Source organism: Cavia porcellus, unplaced genomic scaffold (genome assembly GCF_034190915.1).
Source record: "Cavia porcellus strain 051 isolate PalLab524CR breed Dunkin Hartley unplaced genomic scaffold, mCavPor4.1 scaffold_25, whole genome shotgun sequence".
Taxonomy (NCBI): Eukaryota; Metazoa; Chordata; class Mammalia; order Rodentia; family Caviidae; genus Cavia; species Cavia porcellus.
In genome coordinates, this window is record NW_026947508.1 from 15,613,714 (window position 1) to 15,637,677 (window position 23,964).

Here is a 23,964-nt window from a genome sequence, read left to right on the forward strand (position 1 = left end):
CAGCAGCTGGCAAAAGGAGAAGTCGTTCTACTTTCTTTTAAACTTGCAATGCTTGTCTTTATTTTGTTCTTTATATTTCGAAAGTGAAAAGAAATAGTACTGAGTCAATTTCTTAGTTTTTTTTTTTTTTTTTAAATATTTGTTCTATGTATTTACAAGCCTTAAAGTTGCTCTAAAGGTTTCAAAAGTATTAAGAGTATTTTTTCCAGGGTAGCACTTTTTCAAAAACAATTCTTGGAGTTCTCTGGTCCACAGCATTTCCTTCTGTTCCAAGGTTATGTATGTTTTAATTACTATGGTGATTTTTTTTTTCCTGAAGCAAATTGATAGGCAAGCAGAAGATTTGATGCCAAAAAAAAAAGAACAAAAAACCCAAAACCAACTTTTTAACTTTGTTCACCCTAAACCTTCTCGAATCTGAACTACTATCTCTTAAAACAAACATGAGGTGCATCTGAAGGGGAGGGAAATTTATTTCTCTGTTTTTCTATTATACAAGTTGTTTACAGAAACTGCAAATTAAAAATTACACACTGGCATTTGCAGTCCTTAAAATAAATTAAAGAGTTCTCACTTTTTTTTTTCTTTTTGCTAAATGTATTTTTTTAAAGTATGAGTCCTTATTTAAAAAGAAAAGATTAAAACAGAAAATATTTTCTATAAATAATACATGTATTTTGGTTTTAGTGCTCCCGCCCTCAGGTTTGACGTTTACTTGTTTCCAACACCTTTTTCCTCCATGATCACCTTTTTTGCTTCCCCCTCCCACTCTGCACACATGGGGGTTTCTGTGAGAATTGGCCTTGCTGCACTGTGATTGGCGAAGACGTGAAACTGTTTAAAAAAATACTTAAGTTGTTTCTTTTGTTTTGTTTTGTGTATTTGAAGTTTTAGTTATCCTCTGACTCCTCTTCTGCTTCCCTCAGCCATGTGAAAAATGCTGTGACAGATTTCAGAGCCACACCCTTCCCGTTCTGCTCTGCAGGGTCTTTGCTGCTCTCCCATTTGTAGAAGGCATCCTCAGAGATCACCTCCTCGTCATATAGGCAATCAAAGAACATCCGGAGCAAATCTGGAAGATTGTAAAAACAAGCCATAGATTTTGGAGCACTACAGTTGAGAGGAAAAGCAATTAATGAGTGAATTAATGAAGGATGACATTCATTCTCCTGCATAACAGCATCTAGGACAATTCATCCTACTCACTTTTCATACTGTAATAAGAGCAAAAGATGTCTGTATTCCTTTTATTTTATTCAATTTGAACTATAATAATGTTGAATTTGTTTTATATTATGTATTTCTCAATCCATAGCCATGTCTGGTGGTGCAAAGTGTAATCCTAGTACTTGGAGGCTGAGGCAGGAGGAACACTGCAAGTTTGAATCCAGCCTGGGCTACATAGTGAGATCAAGACCAACTTGCACTACAAAGTGAGACCCTGTCTCAAAAAACAAAACAAAAACCAAAACAAACTTTAAAAAAGTTAAATGAAAATTTTTACTGTCTTTACATCCAGGGAGAACTGATTACTTTAGTACTTTATTTGGAGATGCTATCTGGGTCTCAAGTAGTGTGCTACCATGCCTGGAAAAATCACTTTGCATCCTGTAAGCCCTGGGTGGTTTACAGGAAAATAGAATCTACAGCTAATCTGCTCTTCAGGGACTACTGAAATTAATAATTTCAGTTACTTTAATTTGTTTGCGCACACTGCTGTCAATTTTATCTAACTAGTTGGCCATCTCATTTCAAAAGTTAGTATAACTACCATATAACAGTATAGAACAAGAAGCCATGCTGTTATATGATCTTTCAAAGACCCAGAGAGAAGGAAAACAAAGTTTCTGATTCAGATCTGTGTGTCTCTTCACTTATACACTTTGAGGATAATTTATTTCAACCATTTTATCTCCCAAAGGGATTCAGTAGCACCGGAATGGAGAATTTAGCAAAACCTGTAACCTAAGGAAGTGCCTAAGAACAACTTAAAGGCTCTCTCTCAACCACATATCCCTGCTTTCCACAAACTGCAACAGAATCTTCAAGATTAAGTAATAGAATTCCTTAATTAAGCCATATCACTAAAACTTGTGTATGGGCTACCTTATTTTTTGGTCTGGTTAGCCAAAAACCAATGATAACTTTTAACCTGGAAAGTATTCTAAAATGCCTGGTAAATATACCACAGATACTAGTAGGGTTTTATCAGCTATCTAAGGATCTTACAGAGTATCATCCTCAAGACCACTGGCCATTTTTGTTTCACTGATCTTTTTTTTTTTTTTTAATTAAACTTTTTTTTTTGTCTTTCATTTTTTTTTTTTTTCTTATCGGTGCCAGGGATCGAACTCACAACTGCCTGCTCGCAAGGCAGGTGCTTATGCCGCTGAGCTAAATCCCCAGCCCCATGTTCCACTGATCTTTACTGTCCTATATGGTAGCCACTAGCCACATGTGGCTATTTAAATTTATTTATTTGGTACTGGGGATCAACCTCATGACCTCATGCTTGTCAGGCAGGTGCTTATGCCACCAAGCTATATGTCCAGCCCCTGGCTATTTAAATTTAAAGAAAATGAAAAATTTAGTTCCTTAGTCATAACAGTCACATTTACGTGAATAACTTAGGCTTACAGTTACCATATTGAGTGGCACCCCTACATTTCCATCAATGCAGGAAGTTTTATCAGCCTTGCCCTAGAATAAGAATTAAATTTCTCATATAAATACAACAAAACTTCAGATCTGGAGCTGGGTGCAGAGGCATGTGCCTATACTTCTAGCTACTTTGGAGGTGGAGGCGAGAGGATCACTTGAGTTTCAGAGCACGAGACCAGCTTGGACAACATACTGAGGTCCTGTCCTAAAAAAAAGAGAAAGAAAGAAACCTCTTTGCTTGGTGCAGTGGTGCACACCTGCAATTCCAGCTACTTGGGAAGCTGAGGTTAGAGAACTGACCTAGAAGCCTGAAACTGGCCTAGGAAAAAGTGAGATCCTTATCTCAAAAAAAAATAAATAAATAAAGTTATTGGTTATTTCAGTTTTTATTACTAGTAATTAGTGATTCTTCTATTTTCTATCTTAGAACCTCCAATCATCCCTGAAGTCTTGACCTTGATAACTCTCACCACCCATCAGATAATATAAGGTAAACTTACTCGCAGGCTGATCAAGTTTTACTATTGATGCTTGCAGTGCATAAAGTGCTTGCAGTTCCTTCTCTGTATCTGAGTCCAGGTACTTGAGTAAGATCGGCACTCTCTGCTTGATAACAGCAGTGTCCACTCTGAAGGTAGAACAGTCAGCTAGAGGTGATAGAAAAATTAGTATTACATGTAAGTTACTAACACGCAGAACCATTTCTAATTGCCTAAGTACCTAAAACCTACAGGATTCTGTAATAGAAAAGGTGGTTAAGAGGGTCAAGGCAAGATTTTTGAAATCCAAATACTCTAATATTTTTAATGGAACATTTTCTCAGGAACAATAAAAGACATGAAGGGAAATGCATTTTGAGTTGTGATTTTTTCCTTAAGGGAGTGAACCCAATTATTTATTTTTAATTATAATGAAACCGACAGTATTTTATGAAAACTTATGAAATCAATATAAATGTCTCAGTACAAAAAAGATGGTGATTTGGTAATTAGTTTGATTTACTCATTCTACATTGCAGAAATCTTGTTATAGCTTGGATCTGAAGTGTCCCTCAAAGTTGGCCTGTAGGGTTTTTAGGAAGCAGTGGCAATGTTAAGAGCATTTGGTACTTTTTAAGGGAATTATGCCACTGGGGATGCACCCTGAAGGTTACATTAGGACTCTACTGCCCTCTCTCCACTTTCCGGATGTCATGAGATGAATAGCTCTGCTCCACTACATGATTGCCAGCATGGTGTTCTGCCTTGTCATAGGCCCAAAGCAACAGGAACCAAGCGGGTGTTGACTAAAACCTATAGAGCCAAATGTATGATTCAAAATGTATGTTGCCTCCCTTTGATTTTTCTCAGTTATTTTCTTACAATAATGGAAAGTTAACATACATTTGTCAAGACATTATATTGGGGGCTGGGGTTTTAGCTCTGTGGCATAAGCACCTGCCTTGCAAGCAGGCAGTTGAGAGTTCGATCCCTGGTACCGATTAAAAAAAAAAAAAAAAAAGACATTATATTGTACACCATAAAAGGATATAATTATGATTTGCAATCACAAATATCATTAATAAAAATGAAGAACGAATTCAAGTGAGTCCCTTAAGAAACAACATTCAAAAAGGAAGTTAGGAAATTGGGTGGTATAACAGGAGCACAATGCTTGGCTTACATGCACTAGGCCCAGGGTTCAATCCTGTAATCACCACAGATGTACACACACACACACACACACAAAGGGAAAATGTCAGTGCAGAAGGGTACAAAAGGGTACATTTTATTATTACAAAGATGATGAGAGCTAATTGTACAGTGGCAAAAAAAAAAAAAAACAAAAAACAAAAAACAATCTTAAGTGTTTTGAGGAAAAGGCATGGTATATAGGGATTGAGCAAAGTCTCCTTAGTGCCCCAAAGTGCAATGTTGTGTAAGGTTTCTTCTTATTCACTGTTTAAGCTATAAAGTACAGAACAGTTTCTTTTCTTGGATGCCAGAGATTATAGGCATGTGCCACTACACCTAGCTAAAGCTATTTAATGAATAGCTTGAATTTCTCTGAAATGACAAAGAAAAAATTTTGAGACAATATTGAGTTGTGTTTTCCCCTCACTTCAGTCAAAGAAATGTGAATTTCCATTTGAGGCTAAGTAGATATCCTCACTAGACATCGTTAAATACTGTATGAAACTCTTTAGTTTTTACTAATTCTAATCCTATTTATCTGTATAATTAATAAATAATGAAACTGTTATAAAAATAAATTCAATAAAGAACAAGAGAAACTTGGTATTTTCTTTCTTCATACAGGCATTCACATACAATCACCTTTCTGATGGGAACAGCTCTCTTTAATAATAGGTAAAGAATATTCAATCTATTCTTTATAACCCACAAGCAGAAGGGGAGGCCTTGAATGACAGAGGTGTTAAGGTAAGGAAAAATCTACATATCTAATATATTAAAAAAAACACCCAAGGAACAGTAACAACTTTGTTGCAGAGGAGAACACAAGGTATATGGCTGTAAATCTGAACTTTTTAATAGGCAGAGCAACTATTTGTCCCTATGATTGAGACAATCAGGCAGTGCAGACAGAAATAGTAACCATTTGTATAGAAGCTGAACTATACAAGGCAAGTTTTGAAGACAATAAATAAAATCAGACCATATAATCAGTAGCTGACATAAAAAGGAACACAGATGTTAAAAGCTGCTTTCAGAAAATGTCACTTACCTATAATAGCTGCTTTACAAACAGCTGTCATTAAAGCTCTAAGGAATGTAGGTGAACTCATTTGGCTCTCATCTAGATTAGCCTGAAGTTGAAAAACAAAACAAACAGTTAAAGGTATTTTTTCACACCAGAGAAATTTACTTTCCCCCAAACTGGGCTAATCTGGTACTAAGGGCAGATGTAGTTATGTTTTTACACATTCATAGGAAAATTAAGCATTTGGCCTTTTTTTTTTTTTTTTTTTTTTTTTTTTTGTCTTTTTCCTTTTTATCGGTACCGGGGATCAAACTCACGACTGCCTGCTTGCAAGGTAGGCACTTATGCCGCTGAGCTAAATCCCCAGCCCCCGAAAATTAAGCATTTAATTCATTTTAAAATAGTTTGGAGGCTGCCTTTCTATGTGAAAATGTAGTAAGTAGCTGTACTTAGGTTTTAGGGAGCTTATTATAGTAGTTATTTTCTGACCAATCATAGTGTTATGTGCTATGTACATTTGGAAGCACAACCATTTCAAAACTTTGTACTTCAGTACATAATCCATATTAAGATGATCTATCTAAGAATGCAAGTTGAAAAGTGACTAGACTATAGTGCAGCTGCAGTATATTTTAAAGTCTACTCTTTCTCAGTACCATGCAGCTGTTTGTTTGTTTGTTTGTTTGGTCTTTTTCCTTTTTATCGGTAAGGGGATCGAACTCACAACTGCCTGCTTGCAAGGCAGGCGCTTATGCCACTGAGCTAAATCCCCAGTGCAGCTGTTTGTTTACGTGCTAACATTGCTTTTATCTTAGTTTTAATTGAATTAGAGGTTAATCTCAAGCATTGCCCTAAACAAACCCTTCAGGTCATGGGAAATTGTTTTTTTTTCCTGAGGATGGGAAAAAAAAAAAAATCAAAAAATTCTTTTAGAGACCTTAAAAATGTCCCCAAAGTTAATTTTATTTATCTTGTTGCTGCTCTTAGACACTGCGCTAAACCAATGTGTAGAAAAAGAAGACGTTTTCTAGACAGGGATGGCCTTGAACTCACTTATGTAGCTCAGGCTGGCCTCATGGAACTCATGGCCATCCTCTTGCCTCAGCTTCCCAAGTGCTGGGATTATAGGCATGTACCACCACGCCTGACAAACATTTATTTTAAAAAAAATTCCATTTTGGTCAAAAAGCAAATGCTCACGTTAAGGAAGAGCAATAGCAAAGTTAGAGAATATAAAACAGGTGGTAGAGTAGTGGCTGAAAAAGCAACTTGAAGTCAATGTTGTAGGGCTGCCAGAAGTACAGATCCAAGATAAAAACTGCAGGATACCATCACCCTACACCGCTGGAGCATACTGAGGGTCAGGCTCAGTTTGCACATGTTCCTTGAGAGGGATGCTGAAAATCTATGCTATTTTTGGCACAAGTAACCAGACAAATGTCTGTTATAAAAATTAAAAAATAAAACCAAACCCAAAACCAACCTGGAAAGGAAGACAGAAATTCAATGGTAGGCCATTACATTACTTAAAAGCTATTCAACTTCCAGGCATGGAAGCACGTGCCTGTAACCACAGCACCTGGGAAGCTGCTGAGGCAGTAGGACTGCCAAAAGTTTGAGGCCAGCCTGGGCTATTACTAGTCTGGTAAAGGTCAGCTTGACCGGCAGCATGGAAAGACCTTATCTCAACAAACAAACAAACAAACAAACAAACAAACAAACGAAGTAACATTCCACAGCACAAGATAAATAAAGCATAAAATTTCTAGAAGGAGCCATAAGTATGAAAATATAAGCCTATATATTTCACAGTAATTACATATTGTTTATTAATTTTACCTAAGATACTACTTAAAGGATAAAATACAGACTAGGCCCTACACTCATGATGGACAGAGAATGGCTCCTGTTCTAAATTATTTTTATTTGACTTATAAAAATCTGTTAAAATTTTGTAAAAATAGGATAGCTTTAAAATACACATAATGTAAGAGCTGATTTTCACTAATGTTAGAAATTCTCATAAAATGAATGCTGTGGCATGTGACTTAAGAGGACCCCACAGCATCTTTTTTGGCAGAGAGAGCGGAGAATGACATAGTCTATATACCTCTACCCAGTCAAAGATCTGTTCATCATTTGCTTTCTCCTCAATAATGAGTTTCTCAAGGCGCTGATACAACTCATCAGCAGAGAGTTCTTTCTTTGAAAGTGCTTCTGAGGAACAGGAACTGTCAGACTCTAAAAATTCCAACTTCTGAAACATAAAATGTCAAAACATATTAATATAGTTTAATATTATTGTCATCCTGAAAGGAAAATAAAACCATGGACACACTTTCTACTTTACATGAGATCAAAATAATGAACAGCTTAGGTTCTGAAAGACTACCACTTCACTGTCTTTCTGAATATTTCTCTAACTTTTTTTTTCTCCAACTTTTCATAACATAACTTGATTCTAATAAGAGCAAAATGCTCTCTCCTATCCCGACTCCCCCGCAAAAAAAAAAAAAAAAAAAAAGCCCAAGTAAACAAGCTCATTATCTCTCTGGCTATAGTAGTATGCTTTCCTCCAAGTCATTTTGAGTTTCATTCTGGCTTTAATCTTTGAGTTGAGACGGCTCTTTAAAGCTGGGTGGGAGCCCTAGGCAAGGGAGCAATTTAGTTCCCTTTCTGTAAACATATGGTTTAATATTAGAATCATCACAGAGCAGTTGTCAAAACTCTATATAGATTCTGATATTGAATTGGAATCTGATTTTGGGTTTACTGGACATCAAACCAGTGTGCCATATATTTTTATTTCTCTTGACTATATAACTTACAAGAGGAATTGCTAAGTCATATGGTGATTACACAGTTTTATGTTATTGTAAATTATATCTTTGTACAAGTGGGGCCATTGACATAGATTTGTAATTATTATTTTATGCATTTGTCTTCTGGTCATATAGCAAACAAAGGGAGTTACAAATCAAAAACATAAAATACTAGCTTTTGTATTTATCTATGTAGTTACCTCTGCCAGTGGTATTCATTTCTTTGTATGAGTCTGTGTTATTGCAGTATCCTTTCCTGTAGCCTGAAGGAATCACTCTAGCATTTCTTAGAGGGCAGACAAAGTGGCAAGATGTGTAGACTTTTACTATTCAACTCAGGGAATACTGAGGATTGAACTTAGGGCCTCACACAAATTGGGCAAGCATTCCATACTAACCTATTGCCCACCCAGCCTTTTTGTTTTGATTTTTGATACAAGCCTTTGCTTTGTAGTTCAGGCTGATCTAGAGTTTACTGTGTAGTCCAGGCTGGCCTAGACCTCACAGCGATCCTCCTGCCTCACCTCCTGAGTGCTGGGATCACACCATGATGCCCAGCTGCAGCCTAGAATTTAAAATTTTTCTTTTCTTTGTCATTGGTATCGGGGATCGAACTCACGACTCCCTGCTTGCAAGGCAGGTGCTTATGCCGCTGAGCTAAATCCCCAGCCCCTAGAATTTTAAATCTTAATCTTTCTTTCAATTTTGAAGGATATTTTGTCAGTTAATTAGAATTCTCTGTTGGAAGAGCTCCATAGGTTCTGTCTATTTTTTGATTATTTTTTCCTTCAATTCTGAGTAAGCAATTTCAACTGCCCTATGTTCAAGTTTGTTGACTTTTCAGCTACTGTATCTTTCCAGATTCATATTTTTATTTGGTTTCACTTTGTCATCTTTTAAGTGGGATGAGGTAGGTTGAGAATAAATCCAGAGTCTCACAAATTCTAGGCAAGTGCTCTACCACTGAGCTACACTCAGTTTCAGACTCCTTCTTGAAAAAGGACCTTTTCAGAGATAGGGCCTCACTACGTTGCAATTCTCCTGCCTCAGACTCCCAAGTAGCCAGTATCACATGATTTACCAGCATATCCGGTTCCATTTTAATTCTCATTTCTTTACTGCTGTTTGTTCATCATCATTCTGCTGATTTTCTTTAGCTCTTTGACCTTGGTTTCCTTTAGCAACTTGAACAATGTAAAACACATAAATGCTGGTATTTCCAATGTTTGGATTTCCTCAGGAATGTTTTTCCAGTTTCTTTAGTGTTTCCCATAAATGCGCCAAACTTCCTTGCTGCTTCACTTGCTTTGGAACGTTTTCTCCCTACATGCAGTGCTGGGAATCAAACCTTATAAACCCAGGCCTTATGGACTGAGCTCTATCTTCAGCTCATTTTTAAAATTTTTATTTTTAAAATACTTTGACAGCTGTAATACTTCAGCTTGAAGGGGTCGAGACCATGGCCTGCCCCCATATTGGCCACAGCCAAACAGATCAAAACAATATTTGAAGGACAAGGTCCTTATTGTCAACTTGGCATCAGCAAGCTGCCCTGGAACAATGTGCTGCATTTACCTGGCTGTCTGCCACAGGGCTGAAGGCTGGTAGGTTTCATGAAAAATTTCTTTCTTTTTTTTTTTTTTTTAAATCTTTTTTGAGACAGTATCTGACTATGCAGTTCAGGCTGATATCAAACTCACTTTGCAGCTCAGGCTGGCCTTGAACTTCCCAGGATCCTCCTGCCTCAGGCTTCTGAGTGCTGTGATTACAGGCATGTGCCACCATACCCGGCTATATTCTTTTTCATCAAAAAATCCTCATGGTTTATAATTAAACCCCAAAGTCTCATGTGCTCAGAGGTGGGATTTTTGGCAAAGGAGTCATGGGTGGGCTATGCATAGTGGGTTAACTCATTCATGAGTTCATAGCTAAATGTGTAGCACTGGGGATGTGACTGGCAGAGTGTATTGTATCTTATCTTGGCTCCTTTTTCTCTTGCTTCCCTAACCTTCCTTTGCAATGTCCCTCCCACATGCGGCCTTTGCCTTGAGGCAGCTTAACAAGGACAGAACCCTCTGAAACCATGAGAAAAATAAAATCTTTCTTCCTTTAATTTGGTGCTATTTGGTATTTTGTTCCAGTGCTGGGAAAGTGACTAATATAATTTCCCTAGTGTTGACAATAGATGTCTTTGACTAAACTCCTGGTCCAAATTAGTTAATCCTAAAAGACAGTACCAATTTTTTAAATTTTTTTTTTTTATTGGTACTGGGGATCGAACTCATGACCAGCTGCTTGCAAGGCAGGCACTTACGCAGCTGAGCTAAATCCCCAGCCCCAAGACAGCACCAATTTAACAGTTGTTTCTGATAGGTTTCTCCTTGGCATGGTAGAAGAGCAAGAGCAAATAAAAGGAAAAAAGAAAAATACCTCCATTGTGGGCATGGGAAGGCTGCAGTAGAGTATAGCGTCCCCCCTCAGAGCAGACAAAGACACTGTGAGCTTTTATTCAGTTTGACAGGGGTGGAGTTTGAAGGAGCAGGCACAGTGACCTTTTGATAGATGATTGGGGGAATGTTGGCCCAAATGAGAAAAGTGGGGAGTTCAATTTTCCGGTTTGCAACAAGAACACGGAAGTCAGTGTTGCAGGGAGGCGCCATCCAGCACTGTGTGGGGCAGGTGCTGCACTGAGCCTGGCAGCGCTTCACATGGGACAGGTTCCATCAGTTTCAATGGTGGATGCGCTCTGGGAGTTTCTGACTCCACTATCTTCCCTACATCCCTCCATGCATTGATTTGTGAATATGAAAGCAACTTTACATTCCTGTGATGAACCTTACTTTGTTATTATATATTTATCTTTTTTATATATTGTTGTACTTGATTCCTGAACATTCTGTTGAGAAAAAGTTTTCTTTAATGTAAGCAAGAAACACTGTTTCCAGTTGATGGTTCTGCACCTAAGAAACTATCAGGCCCAATGTGGCGCCTGCCCAACATGGTGCTGCACCCTGGAACCACAGTGTGTCTCTAATACCCATTTTTCTCTTCTTCCAAGCCTGAACCGAACTTCTTGCTTTTCTCACACAGGCTCGCATCTCGCCAATTGGCTGTTAATAGGTCATTTTGCCCCTCCCTTCAAACTCCATCCCCTGTCAAACCTAATAAAAGCCATAGGGCTTCTTTGCCGGTCTCAGAGGAATCTTGCACTCTTTGGCAGCCCTCCTGTGCCCGCAATGAAGGCCTTTTTCCTTTTCCGTCTTTGTTGCTCTACCACATCAAAACAAAACACACCAGTTTTCTTCTGTCTTTGGTTTTGGTAGTATAGTAATGCTTATCTCGTGTAGTGCTCTGGCAAGTAGTTGCTCAGTTTTCTAGAAGAATAAGCATATAATTCTTTTGTTGAATTAGTACCACTGTAGCAGAAAATGCTCCCCTCCCCAGCCAATATACTTCAGTTTGTTAGTTGCTCAGGTAATACTTCCTGTTCCAGTTGCTCCAGTCTCTTAGAAATGGCTGGCCATTTGATACACATTGTATAATGGAATTCCCAATTGACAAGCTATTCTGCCTTTGTACTTCCTGCCTGCTTATCTCATACAAGCCCTAGCCCACCACATATTGGGGCCTGATATTCTGGGAATGATCCCGATCAGTGCCCAATGATGTAAATAAATCTGCCACCACATCCTGGATGTTGTTTTGCTGTTTCTGTGTGCACCATGTCTTCTTCAAATGTTTGTTAGAACTTGCCAGTAAAACCATGGGCCTAAAGTTTCTATGGTGGGAGCACTTTTAACTAGGAATCTAATTTCTTAACTAGATATTCAGGTTATTTATAGCATCTTGAGAATAGTTGATACCTTTTAAGAAATTGGTTCTTTCCAATTAGATTGACTTTACTAGCATAAGAAGTATTCATATAATTTCCTTACCTATTTTATGTACAAAATCTGTAATATCACCTTTTTCATTCCTATTATAATTTGTGTCTTCTTTTTTTATTTATTTCTGACCAGTCTGTGTAGCAGTTTGCCAATCATGTCTTCTCAAAGAACTGGTTTTGATGCTGGGTGTGGTGGCACACACCTGTAATCTCAGCACTTAGGAGGCTAACGGGGGAAGATCATGATGCATTTGAGGCCAGCCTGTACTTAGACAAAGTGAGTTCAAGGTAGCCTGAACAATATATTCAGACCTTATCTCAAAAAAAAAAAAAAAAAAAAAAAAAAAAAAAAAAAAAAGGAACTGGCTTTGGACTTCACTGACTTTTCCATGTTCTGTGGCATTGATTTCTGATCTGTTACTGTTTTTTTGTACTCATTTTATTTTATTTAGTATTTTTATTTTTTTTCTCATTATATAAGGTTGAAGCTGAGGAGGACATTCGTTTGTGGTTTTTCTTGTCTTCTAAACATAGGTAATTGAGTGCTAAAAATTTCACTGTAAATACTGCTTTAAATGTAATTTTTTTTTTTTTTAATTTTTGGTAGTATTGCAGATTGCATGCAAAGACCTCGCACTGAGCTACAGCCCCAGCCCTTTTTTCAGTATATTGTTTTTGCAAAGACAAGGTCTTTCTCTGTCACTAATTTTCCCAAGCTATGCTTGAATTCTGCCTCAGCCTCCCAATAGTGCTGGAATTATAGGCATACGTCACCACACACTCTTAATTCCATACATTTTGATACGCTGTGTTCAAATTTCTCATTCAGTTCAAGACAGTTTTCACCATTTTTCTCATTTCTCCCTTACCTCCTGTGTCATTCTAAAGTATGTTATTATGATTCTCTCTATATAATAGCCTCATTCTTAAAGGTTAGCTAAAGAGACCACTCTAAACAAGGGGTGCTATTTACTCAGCACTCAAGAAGATTATTCTACCATCTTCCAGCTTGCGTTGTTTTACTGTAAAGTTTATTTCTTCTTTTCTTTATTTTTAGGCAGGATCTCACTATATAGTAAAGGCTGTCTTGGAACTCATGGTGATACTCCTGTCTCAGTCTCCCAAGTGCTGGGATTACAGGCATGTACCACCATGTCTGGCCTACAATATTTTCAAATATTGCTTTTTCCTACTTAATCAATTTCCTTTGTGGGATTCCAACTATACATACATCAGACTTTCTCATTCTGTCCTTCAAATATCCTATTTTAGAATTCTACTTCAATTTTTTGTTCTTTTCATTTTTAAAAAATGCCTATAGTTATTTTGATTAGTCTCATGCTGTGTGCTTATTTTTGTAATTTCCTCTTTTTTCTCTAGTGTTATTTTATTTTTTTGAACCAGGGATTGAATTCTTGACTTTGCAATTGCCAGGAAGGTGCTTGTGCTGCTGAGCCATATCCTGGCTTAGGGTTATTTTATATTCTGAGAAAGAAAAAATTCCATTACCTCAAACTTTGAGGTATAAATCTAGCACTTACCATTTACAAGTCTCATTCATAGTTACTTGTTTCATTGGATAGTGAATGAACTCTGTGTTAACTCATATATTTAGGTAACGTGTGTGTTTAAAAAAAAATATCTGTGTGTGAGATCTAAGTTAAGGGTATTTTCTCCAAAGAGCATTCTGGCTCGCTTCTTCTAAAAGCCAGGTTAACACTGAACTGGAACCAGTTAAACTTCCCTCCATGATTTCCGGTAATGCTTACAACGGCATTTTCCCATTTGGCCAGCATGTTCTTCAGGTCACATGCCCTTCATATACGCTTACTGCCACACAGCTCATGTTTTATCTCTGGCTTATTCCTTTCTCCCTCGTTCTTTCTGTCTCTTGGAAGAAAACTCTTCCACTTTCTGCACATCAACAATGCATCAGAAATTATGTTTTAGGTAGATTCGTATTTGTTATGTGAGGAGCACTCTTCAGTTTATCTAGACTGTAACTCAAATAGCAGTTAGAATGCATAATAATATGGTATAATGTCTTTATCCAGAGCAATGCACCTATTCTACTGTATTTTGTATTGTTTTTGAGTCAAGTGTTAGCTTCCAAAGCCTGGGCTTCAACAATCTTCCTGCCTGAGTCTCCTTTGTAGCTGGGACTACAAAGGCACAACAATGAGCCTGGCTGCATATATTTAAATCAGGTATGGTGGTATATGCTTACAATCCCAGCCCTTAGGAAGATGAAGAGAATCTCAAGTTTAAAATCAGCCTGAGCTATAAAGTGAAATCACCTTTCAAAACACCCCACAAAAAAACAAACACCACTACCACAAAATCCAGACTTACAGTCCATTTTAGATTGCTTTTTAATTCTATTCTACTACAGTGATTTTTTGTTTCCTCTTCACTGCTGATTTTGTTGCCTGTCTTAGCTTTAGTTTTCCTTGTTTTAGGTTTTTTGCTTGCAGGATCATTTTGATAATTTTGTTTTCTTTCTCTGTAAATAATTGATCTAATGAGAATTATCTCTACCTAATGTTCTATAATTCCTTTTGTAGGACCAGAATGCATCATGCTCAACTCTGGAATCTTCTGCCTTGTGGATTTCTGGATCATTAACCAATTCAGAAGGCAGGTTAGCTAAGTTCTGGATACGTAACTGTGTCAACCCCCTTGCAATTATTTATGTGTGGACTGTTAGGCAGCAGGCTTGCTCCAGTGGAAGAAGCACTGTAGTCTTCATTGGCCCATGGAGTAACTTCTAACTGCTTGTGTGCGCTTTCAGACTAACAGCTGAAAACACTTGCACCTTAATCACCCATGCTTTACAAATCAATTTTATCTGTGCTTCCTAAAAACATGTAACATTTAAAAAGTCTGGCTGTCATTTAATTTATCCTTTAATGACCACATATTAAAAAATGCATTTAAATGATTTTATCTTAATTAAGATTCCCATTTTGATATAATTTTGATTATTGGAATACTAATTAAATTGGTTTCATTTCTTCTACAATACAGAGTTATTACTACCAAACAGGAAGACATAGCTTTGTCTTACCTGCTCCAAGAGAAAATGATGCACATCTTCCCCTTCTGGTAGAAAGTCCTTCCAGCTGAGTTCAGCCTCCCTCCATAAGGCTCCCACTTTCTTATGGCTCTAAAACAGAGGTGAGAACAAGACATTAACTTTTACATTGGAAGAAGAGAAAACAAACAAACTTGCTTGAGATCAAGAACCCTAGGCTGAAAAATCAAAACCTTTTTTTACTGATATATCAATCTCTTATGACTCTTGACTTTCAAACTGATATATCAATCTCTTATGACTCTTGACTTTCAAACTGAGATGTCTGAATAACAGTCAATGACTGAAGTAACTCAAGTTTATGGTTCGACAACTTATCAGCTGGTTAATCTGGAAAAATGCAAGCTAGCATTTGAGCTTTATGAATATAATCATGATAAGGGGAAGGGTCCAATATACAGGGTGTATAAATTCAATAAGGTAAAAAAAAATTCAACACGGTCTCCTTTTCTAGGTATCTTTGTCGATGTACTGGTACTAAAGCCATTCACAAGCCTCACTGGAATCACTCTGCATTGTGGGTCACACTTATACTTCCTCATACACGAATGCTTAAGGCAGCTGCTGTTTCTGAATTAGGCATGAAAGTGTTTCCAGGGCAAGAAGCACAGGCTGAGCCCAAGAAATAAGAAAGAGTGGATGTCATCTGGAAACATAAGAGGAGATACAAGTGTGAACAAAGTCACACTGACAATGAAAAATGCCAGTCTCTGATGCTGCATCTGTTATCTGAGAGCAGCAATGATGAACCTTTTAGTGTTCAGTGACAACAAACATCCCACTGTGGTACAAATGCTGTAAGTTCACCACTACTGTCGTAAAGGACTTTTTTTTTTGTTTTTCTTTGTTTTTTTTAATTGGTACCGGGGATTGAACTCACAACTGCCTGTTTGCAAGGCAGGTGCTTATGGCACTGAGCTAAATCCCCAGCCAAGGATTTTGTTTTATGAAATAATTTGACCAAAACCAAGCTGATAACCTAGGCTTGAAATCAAGCTAAGTGACAGCCTGTGTACTAGGAAATTTTGGTTTTTATTTAAAAGCCCGAATTTTTTCTAAAAATACAAGTTATCAATTTAAATTAATAAGGACTAAAATCAAGTAGTAGGAGAAAAAGGATTTTAGACATAAAATCTAGATAGAGATCAGTAAAAATTTTAGTGCCAGTAAGCAAAGAATATTAACAATCAACAGAATCAGGTAGTTAGTGAATCCATTCATGAATAACTACAACAGAAATGGGATACAGAAGGACTTCTGTAAGTTCAAAGTGAGAAATGAAACCTCTCTTTTCAAAAGAAATGTTTATAAAACTATCATCCTGATATCTTAGGCTAAGGTTTGAATATGTCAGAAGTCACTTTAGAATTCTCTTTGTGAATTTTTTTGATGTCTCTCCCTTCTTAGATATTTAATTCCCCCTGTGATGCCACACTTCCCCGACCTCTTAGAACTCTAAATGGAGCTTTTCTATGTGCTTTGAAATGAATGGTTTAGATTTGTCTTTTTCCCTCTCAAGTCTAGAAACTCTTTGAAGGCTTATCTTTTAGACTGAAACCCTAGCATAGAGCTTTGCAGATAATAATTACACAGTAAATATTTAGTTAATAAAATGAATTTAACGTAAGAAATGTACTGTCTGGTGGAGTCATTTTTACCACCTACTTTTAATCAGACTAGTATAAGTCAAAAGAAAACATATTGAGAGTCCTTAGAAATATATCTAATGTAGTGAGGGCAGACAAATCTTTCCCAAGATATTAGCATACTGTTAAGACAAATACACTTTTGGAAGAAGTAAGGTTGAAGCAGCAACTTCCTTTTTTTTTTTCCCCCACAGTTAACAGTAAATAGAATTACTTGCTCATGGAAGCCAAAGCTGTTCATGGGATATCCAAGATCAAGATCACTGCCTTTCCTAACATGTTATTGAGAGTGATACTCGGTTGAACACTCACCATTTGTTTGCATAGAAGGTGCAATATTTCAGAAAGCAAGACCCCAGCTCTTCCAACAGGAAGTAAAGGTTTGCTAAATTCTCTGTAAAAGACAGGAGCAGTGATTAGGTACCTCTGAACAAACTCTCTCAACATGTGCCGAACAGGTAAGTGTGAAACTGAAATAATGCTGGACAAGTGAAAGCTCCAGGACATGCTCTAAGTCCTTTAAGCAGAAGTACTTCCAAGATTTTAGGTTTACAATATGCTTCACTGAGAAACAGACAAGGGATTTTAGAAGTCCCAGGTTTTATCTTTTTCTTTACATTTTAGATAGAAATATTGCCAAGATCAGTCTCAATTAGCAATTTTTTATTTTAAATGTTAAGCTCTGCTTCAAGTTGAAAGGAGAGAAACACCTTAGGTAACAGGAAGTTATGAAACTTAGTTCCTAGAGGTGCTTTTAATAAAGTACATTTTGACTGCTGTGTATAGTGATGTGTGTGTATAATTCCAGCACTTGGGAAGCAGAGGCAGGAAGATCATTGCGTTTTTGAGGTCAGCCTGGGCTACACAGTGAGACCCTGTCTTTAAAAAAAAAAAAAAAAAAAGCAAGCTCTGCTTGAAAATACAGATGAAACAGAAAAGGATAATTTTTTTATAGTCTTAGGTATTTCTCAAACTGTGTGCTACAGGTTATCCATTGTATAGTTAAGAGGCAATGCTGAGTTACACAAATTTTCGACTGTTCTATTTTACTATAGAAATCTCATAATTTGCAATATACCATACATGCTTTGTGAATTTCAAAGAGGAGGGACACAGTGATAAGCAAAGCTCTGACTATAAGCACTTTATGTAGAAACACTAGTGTTCTTCAGTCTGACAACGTAGTATCAAATCCTGACACACAGCCAAATCTAGGAATACATTTATTATAACTGTGAGCATACACTATGTAGGTGCCGTAGTCTGACAAGCTAAAATATGAAAATGTAACATTTTATAACATGCAGTACTAGTAGAGACAAAAGCCAGATTAAGTTTCTAGACACAAATCAGCTTTACATCAGCTATATTTATAATTCTTGCTATCTTAAATGGACTAAGGGCCTATGATGTTAAGTATCAGATTGCTACACATCTCTGGTATAGAACAAAGTAGTGTTTTAACAATGAAATTAGAAGCCTAAAATCACAGGCTGCATCGAAGTCTCCAGAGGCACTAATGAGACAGCACTATGCTATGTGATTTTGTGTCAGTTAAACTTGATATACATCAAAGAAACAAGTATAACTTACATAATAAGTTCTCTCATGGAGATTCCACCTTCTTTTAACATGGGAGTCACCAGTTCAGCAAGGTACAACCAAATATGGGGAATGTCAATGGCCATATCATCTGCCAATTCCAAGGTTTCTGAAAAACTGGAATAGAACAGAAAAAAAAAAAAAAAATTCAATGCAAATGTAAACCCAGAACTGTGGCACCCTGAGGCAGGAGAATTATGAGTTTGACCTCAGCCTAGGCAATTTAGCAAGATCTTATCTCAAAATAGGAAATAAAAAAGGGCTGAGGATACAGCTCAGAATGAAGGCCCAGGCTTTAGTACTGAAGCTGGGATGGCCGCAACAGTTAAGAGCAAGTAAAGAGACCAAAAGCCAGACAGTTTACAAATGAAGCACACACTTGGTTAGGCACTGAACTATCCATAGAGTGACTGGTAAACAAATCACCATGCTCAAAGGCCTTACACTAGTGTCAGGGAGAAAAAGAGAATTGAGTAGAAGAATGCGTATTTGTAGACAGGGCTAATACTGTACTTTCAAGAGAATGAACTATGTATGGAACCAGATGATGCCTAGAAAACCTCTGTATTGAGGTGACATTTGAAAGACTTCAATGATGAAACAAAGGCAGTCATGTAAAGTTCTGGAGACTGACTACCCAATTAAATTCCAACCATAAGGTTAACTCTGTGGTATCTTCTGAGCCAGTCAGAAGTATAGGCCAGATACATATGCAAAAACATTTGTTCTTGAGAACCTTATGATGGGAAAACTGGATGCATATAAAAGAAACTGAGAACATAACTAATATTATCATTATTGTTACACATTATAACAGTTGTATTTCTAAAGAAATGCAAATGGTCTCAGGCTTTTGTGCTATGATGTATAAGTAGTGAAGTAAAGTAAATGAGCACATTATACAACTTGGAGATGACAAATACAAAATACAAGCAGTTTCTTTTAGACTGAAAATCAGTTACTCATTTAGAAGTATAAAAAACAAGACTATTAATTTTTTCTGTATATAGCATTATTAGAAAGTACAAAAACAGAGGCTGGAGATTTAGCTCAGCGGCATAAGCGCCTGCCTTGCAAGCAGGCAGTCGTGAGTTCGATCCCCGGTACCGATAAAAAGGAAAAAGACAAAACAAAACAAAAAAAGTACAAACACAGAGGTGAATTTAACTACAGGAGACATACACGGAACTGTAAGTCATAGGGAAAAGGAGGAATATATGCAGCTTACTGGTAGAGTACCTAAGACTCTGTGTTCAACTCCCTGCATCATCAAAACCACAATGCAAAACCAAACCCAAACAAAAAATGCACATTAAAAAAAAAAACCTCTATATAGGATTTCCATACTAAATCCTGAAATACTAAATCCTTTTCTATAATTTAAAGGGAAAAACCTACGTGTATAGAAGATCTATATAATTGCTTTGTCTTTGCATTCTACGGAGCCTAAAACTACAGCTTGCAAAATATGCAGCAATGGAATGAATAAAAATGTGATACACATGCCCGGCCTGACGGTGTATGCCTGTAATCCCAGTAATTGGGAGGCTTAGGCAAGAGGATTGCCATAAATTTGAGGCCAGTCTGGAACATAGTGAGTTCAAAGTCAGCCTGGACTACACAGTGAGACCCTGTCTTAAACTCTCTTCTCTCTAAAATCAGTAACAATAATAACAAAAGAAAAAAAGAGATATACTACAGCCTCCTTTTTTGGTATTCAGTAATCATCACATCCATTAGACTGCATGTGCAAAATTCAGTAGCATTTCCATGTACTAATGACACACTGGCCAAAAAGGAAATTGAGGGTAAATCCCATTTACAACAAAAAGTTAAATGTCAATTTAACCAAAGAGTCAAAAGATCTGTGAATTGAAAACTTTATAACAAGAATTGAAGAAATCAAGTAAATGAAAATAAACCTCGACTGCATAGACTAATTAAAATTGCTAAAATATTTGAACTACTGAGTGATCCACAGATTCAATGTAATCTCCATCAAAATTTCAATTTATTTTTCACAGAAACAGAAAAAACAATCCTTAAATTTTTACAGAGCCACAAAAGATTCCAAAATGCCAAAACAAACTTGGCCAAAAGAGCAAGGTTGAGAGGATTAACATTTCCTGATTTCAAATAGGTTATAAAGCAATTATAATCAGAACAGCATGACACTAGCATAGAAACAGACCTATTAACCAATGGAACAAAACAGAAATGTAAGAAATAAAACCATGTATTTATAATCAATTAATTTTCATCAAAGGAGTCAAGAACATACAATCTAGAAAGACAATCTCTTTAATATTGTTAGGAAAATGAATTATTCATATGCAGATGAAATTGGGTTTTTATCTCATAGCATCTTTAAAAATCAACTCAAAATACATTAAAGAAGTAAACAGAGGGCAAGGGATATAGATCAGAGGCACAGAGCTTGTAGCTTGTCAGGCAAGTGCAAAGCCCTAAGTTCGGATCCCAGGACCAAAAAAAACCAAACAAACAAACAAAAAAAACCAAAAAACAAAAAAGTAAACAGAAAATCTGAAACTATAAACCTACCAGGAGAAAACAAAGGAATGTAACACAACACTGGTTTCTGCAGTAATTTATAGGATTTGATCCACTGGCACAGACAACAAAAGCAAAACCCAACAAATTTATCAAACTAAAATGCTACACAGCAAAGGAAACAGTAAATGGAGACAAATTATAGAACAGAAGAAAATATTTGTAAACCATGCATCTATTTGTTAAGGGCTTAGTACCTAGAATATGTAAGGTAAATGACTTATTATCTTAGGTATTGTGAAGGTTGAGGCAAGAAGATTTGAGGCTACCCTGGGCAACTTAGCAAAAAAGAAAAAGAAAATAAAACAAGGTTGGAGATACTAACTCAGCTCTCTCTGGGTTTAATCTTTAGCATGGCTCACCCCAAAGTCAATAGGTTTGCTCCATACATATGCACTAATGATAAGAAATTAGCTGAGAAAGAAATCAGGAAGGCAATTTCATTCTTGGTATCTAAACAAATATACAAACCTAGGAATCAATTAAACCAAGAAGGCTTACAATGAAAATTACACAACAAGGAAGGAAGAAATTAAAGAACACACTAGAATAGTAATGGTGAATCTATGGCACATGTGCTGCCGTGGGCATGCAAAGCCCTCCGTCAGCAAGTTAGCCAACTTGCCCCAGCAGCCGAGCATTGGATAACAGTTGTTTTTTCTAAGCTAAAACCTCAGTATTCACATTTAACCGCAGTGTTGGCACTTTGTGATTAAAAAGGTGAGTTTTGGGCTGCTGTTTGAACACTTGGTCTCTAAGAAGTCTGCCATCACTGAGCTAGAAGATAAAAAGACTTCACTGATTATTGATGGATTGGCAGAATTAATATTGTTAAAATGGCCTTATTACCAAGAACAATCTAAAGATTCAATGTAGTCATCATCAAAATTCCAGTGGCACTCTTCACAAAACTAGAACAAACCCTAAAATGCATTTGGAAACACAAAAGGCCCAGAACAGCCAAGGCAAACCTAAGCAAAAAAGACCAAAGCTGAAGGCATTCAAATATTCAAATTTCAAGTTATAATTCTGTTGGGTCTGAGGCTCAGTGGTAGGGTACATCTCCTGCAATTATGAGGCCCTGGATTACATTCCAACTGCAAAAACAATCGAAGTATAAAAAATTGTGATAGTCTTTTGTCTTTCTTTTTCTTCTTCTTCTTTTTTTTTTTTTTCTTTTTATCGGTACCGGGGACTGAACTCACGGCCGCCTGCTTGCAAGGCAGGTGCTTATGCTGCTGAGCTAAATCCCCAGCCCCCTTTTTCTTTTTTTTGGTACCAGGGATCAAACTCACAACCTGGCACTTGCCAGGCAGTTGCTTGTGCTGCTGAGCTAAATCCCTGGCCAATGGGACAAGTCTTTTCAACACTCAAAAACCAGGCTTAAATTGCAGAAGGCTCCTAAAGGTCGGGCACTTAGTGTGACTCATAAAGAGGCCTACTATTCTCCCAAAGAACCTCTTGAGAGAAGTCACTAAATTCCTTACATGTCAATCAGCTCCCAGACCCAGAACCCCTTGAATGAAGGGGAGGCAAGATTCCCTTAGCGAAGGACCCTGATGCATTAAACATTTATAGAATCATTCTTTCTCCTATCCTTCCCAAGTGGCCTTTTACCCCGGTGACTGTATAGCAGGGAAAGGAAAATGATCAAACACTTCTGGAACTACTGGACACTGGTTCTGAACTAACAGTGATTCTAGAGCCTCCAAAAGGACTCTTACTGGCCCTCCCGTACTGGCCCTCCAGTAACAGTAGGGACCTGTGGAGGTCAGGTGATCAAAGGAGTTTTAGCAAAGGTCTGATTCAGTGTGCCCAGTAAATCTTTGAATCCAGCCTAGTAGTCATTTCCCCTGTTCCTGAATGCATAATTGGGACAGATATACCTGGTACATGGCAGAAGCCTTAAGCGCTGCCTTTGACTGGTAAAATAGTAAACCAAAAGCAGTACCACATTCCTGGAGGGACCGCAGAGACCAATATCACTATCAAGGACTTAAAGGATGCAGAGGTGGTGGTCCCTACTACATTTTCATTTACTTCCCCCATTTGGCCCATAGAGAAGATGAATGAATGGGTCTTGGAAAATGATACTAGATTACCATAAACTCGAATTGAAGCTGTTGTACCAGATGTGGTCTCCTTACTTGAACATATTAACACATCTACTTGGTAGTACCTGCTGTAGATGGTGGTAGAGCATTTGAGACTCAGAGATGGAAAATAAATCCCAATGAAAAGTCAAGGTCTATCTAGGTGGTATGGGGCATGTAAAGACACCTCTTCCAAGGTAAAAGATAAGTTGCTGCATCTGGCCCCCCCTACACTGAAAACCAAAAGAGGCACAACACCTACTGAGCCTATTTGAATTTTAGAAGCAATACATTCCTCACTTAGGTGTCTCAGTCTGGTCCAATCACTGAGTGATTCCAAAGCTGCTAGTTTTGAGTGGAGCCCAGAACAATAAAAGGCTCTGTAACATATCCAGGCTGCTGTGCAGATATGCTCTGGGACCATATGATCCAGCAGATTCAGTGGTACCTGAAGTGTCAGCGGCAGATAGGGATGCTGTTTGGAGACTCTGGGAGGACCCCACAGGTAAATGGCAGTGGAGTATTTTGGAGCAAGGCTCTGCCATTATCTGTAAACATAGTTCTTGGCCTGCTACTGGGCCTTAGTGGAAACTGAATGCTTAGTGCAAACCATGAGACATGAGATCGCCATGTGATCTGAGTTGCCTATCATGGCCTGGGTCCACTAAGTCATAAGGTTGGACGTGTACAGAAACAGGCTATCACTAAGTGGAAATGGTGTATGTGTGATGGAGCCAGAGTACTTGCAGAGGATACAAATAAATTACATGAAGTTGCCCAGAATGACCATGGTTCCTATTCCTGCTATGTTGCTTTTTGCTCCCCACCATGCACCTGTAGCCTCATGGGGTGTACCATTTTATTCATTGTCAGAGGAAAAGAAGCCTAG

General features: G+C 37.5%; 1 protein-coding gene across 24 annotated transcripts in view; it reads right to left on the reverse strand.

Moving 5' to 3' along the window:
- Positions 1-651: 651 nt before the first annotated feature.
- Eif4g3 (eukaryotic translation initiation factor 4 gamma 3) overlaps positions 652-23,964 on the reverse strand; it is a 318,850-nt gene continuing 295,537 nt past the window's right edge. For 23 of the 24 annotated variants that reach the window (XM_063235683.1, XM_063235682.1, XM_063235687.1 and 20 more), the window contains 7 exons: positions 18,403-18,528; positions 17,122-17,203; positions 15,137-15,235; positions 7,472-7,618; positions 5,386-5,467; positions 3,162-3,308; positions 652-1,072 (listed from right to left, as the gene is read on the reverse strand). In XM_063235683.1, coding sequence (XP_063091753.1) covers positions 891-1,072; positions 3,162-3,308; positions 5,386-5,467; positions 7,472-7,618; positions 15,137-15,235; positions 17,122-17,203; positions 18,403-18,528 — 865 coding nt within the window. In that variant the 3' untranslated portion in view covers positions 652-890. Of the gene's footprint in view, positions 1,073-1,100; positions 2,867-3,161; positions 3,309-5,385; positions 5,468-7,471; positions 7,619-15,136; positions 15,236-17,121; positions 17,204-18,402; positions 18,529-23,964 lie in introns of those variants that run through there. The other variant, XM_063235674.1, reaches the window with a different exon arrangement.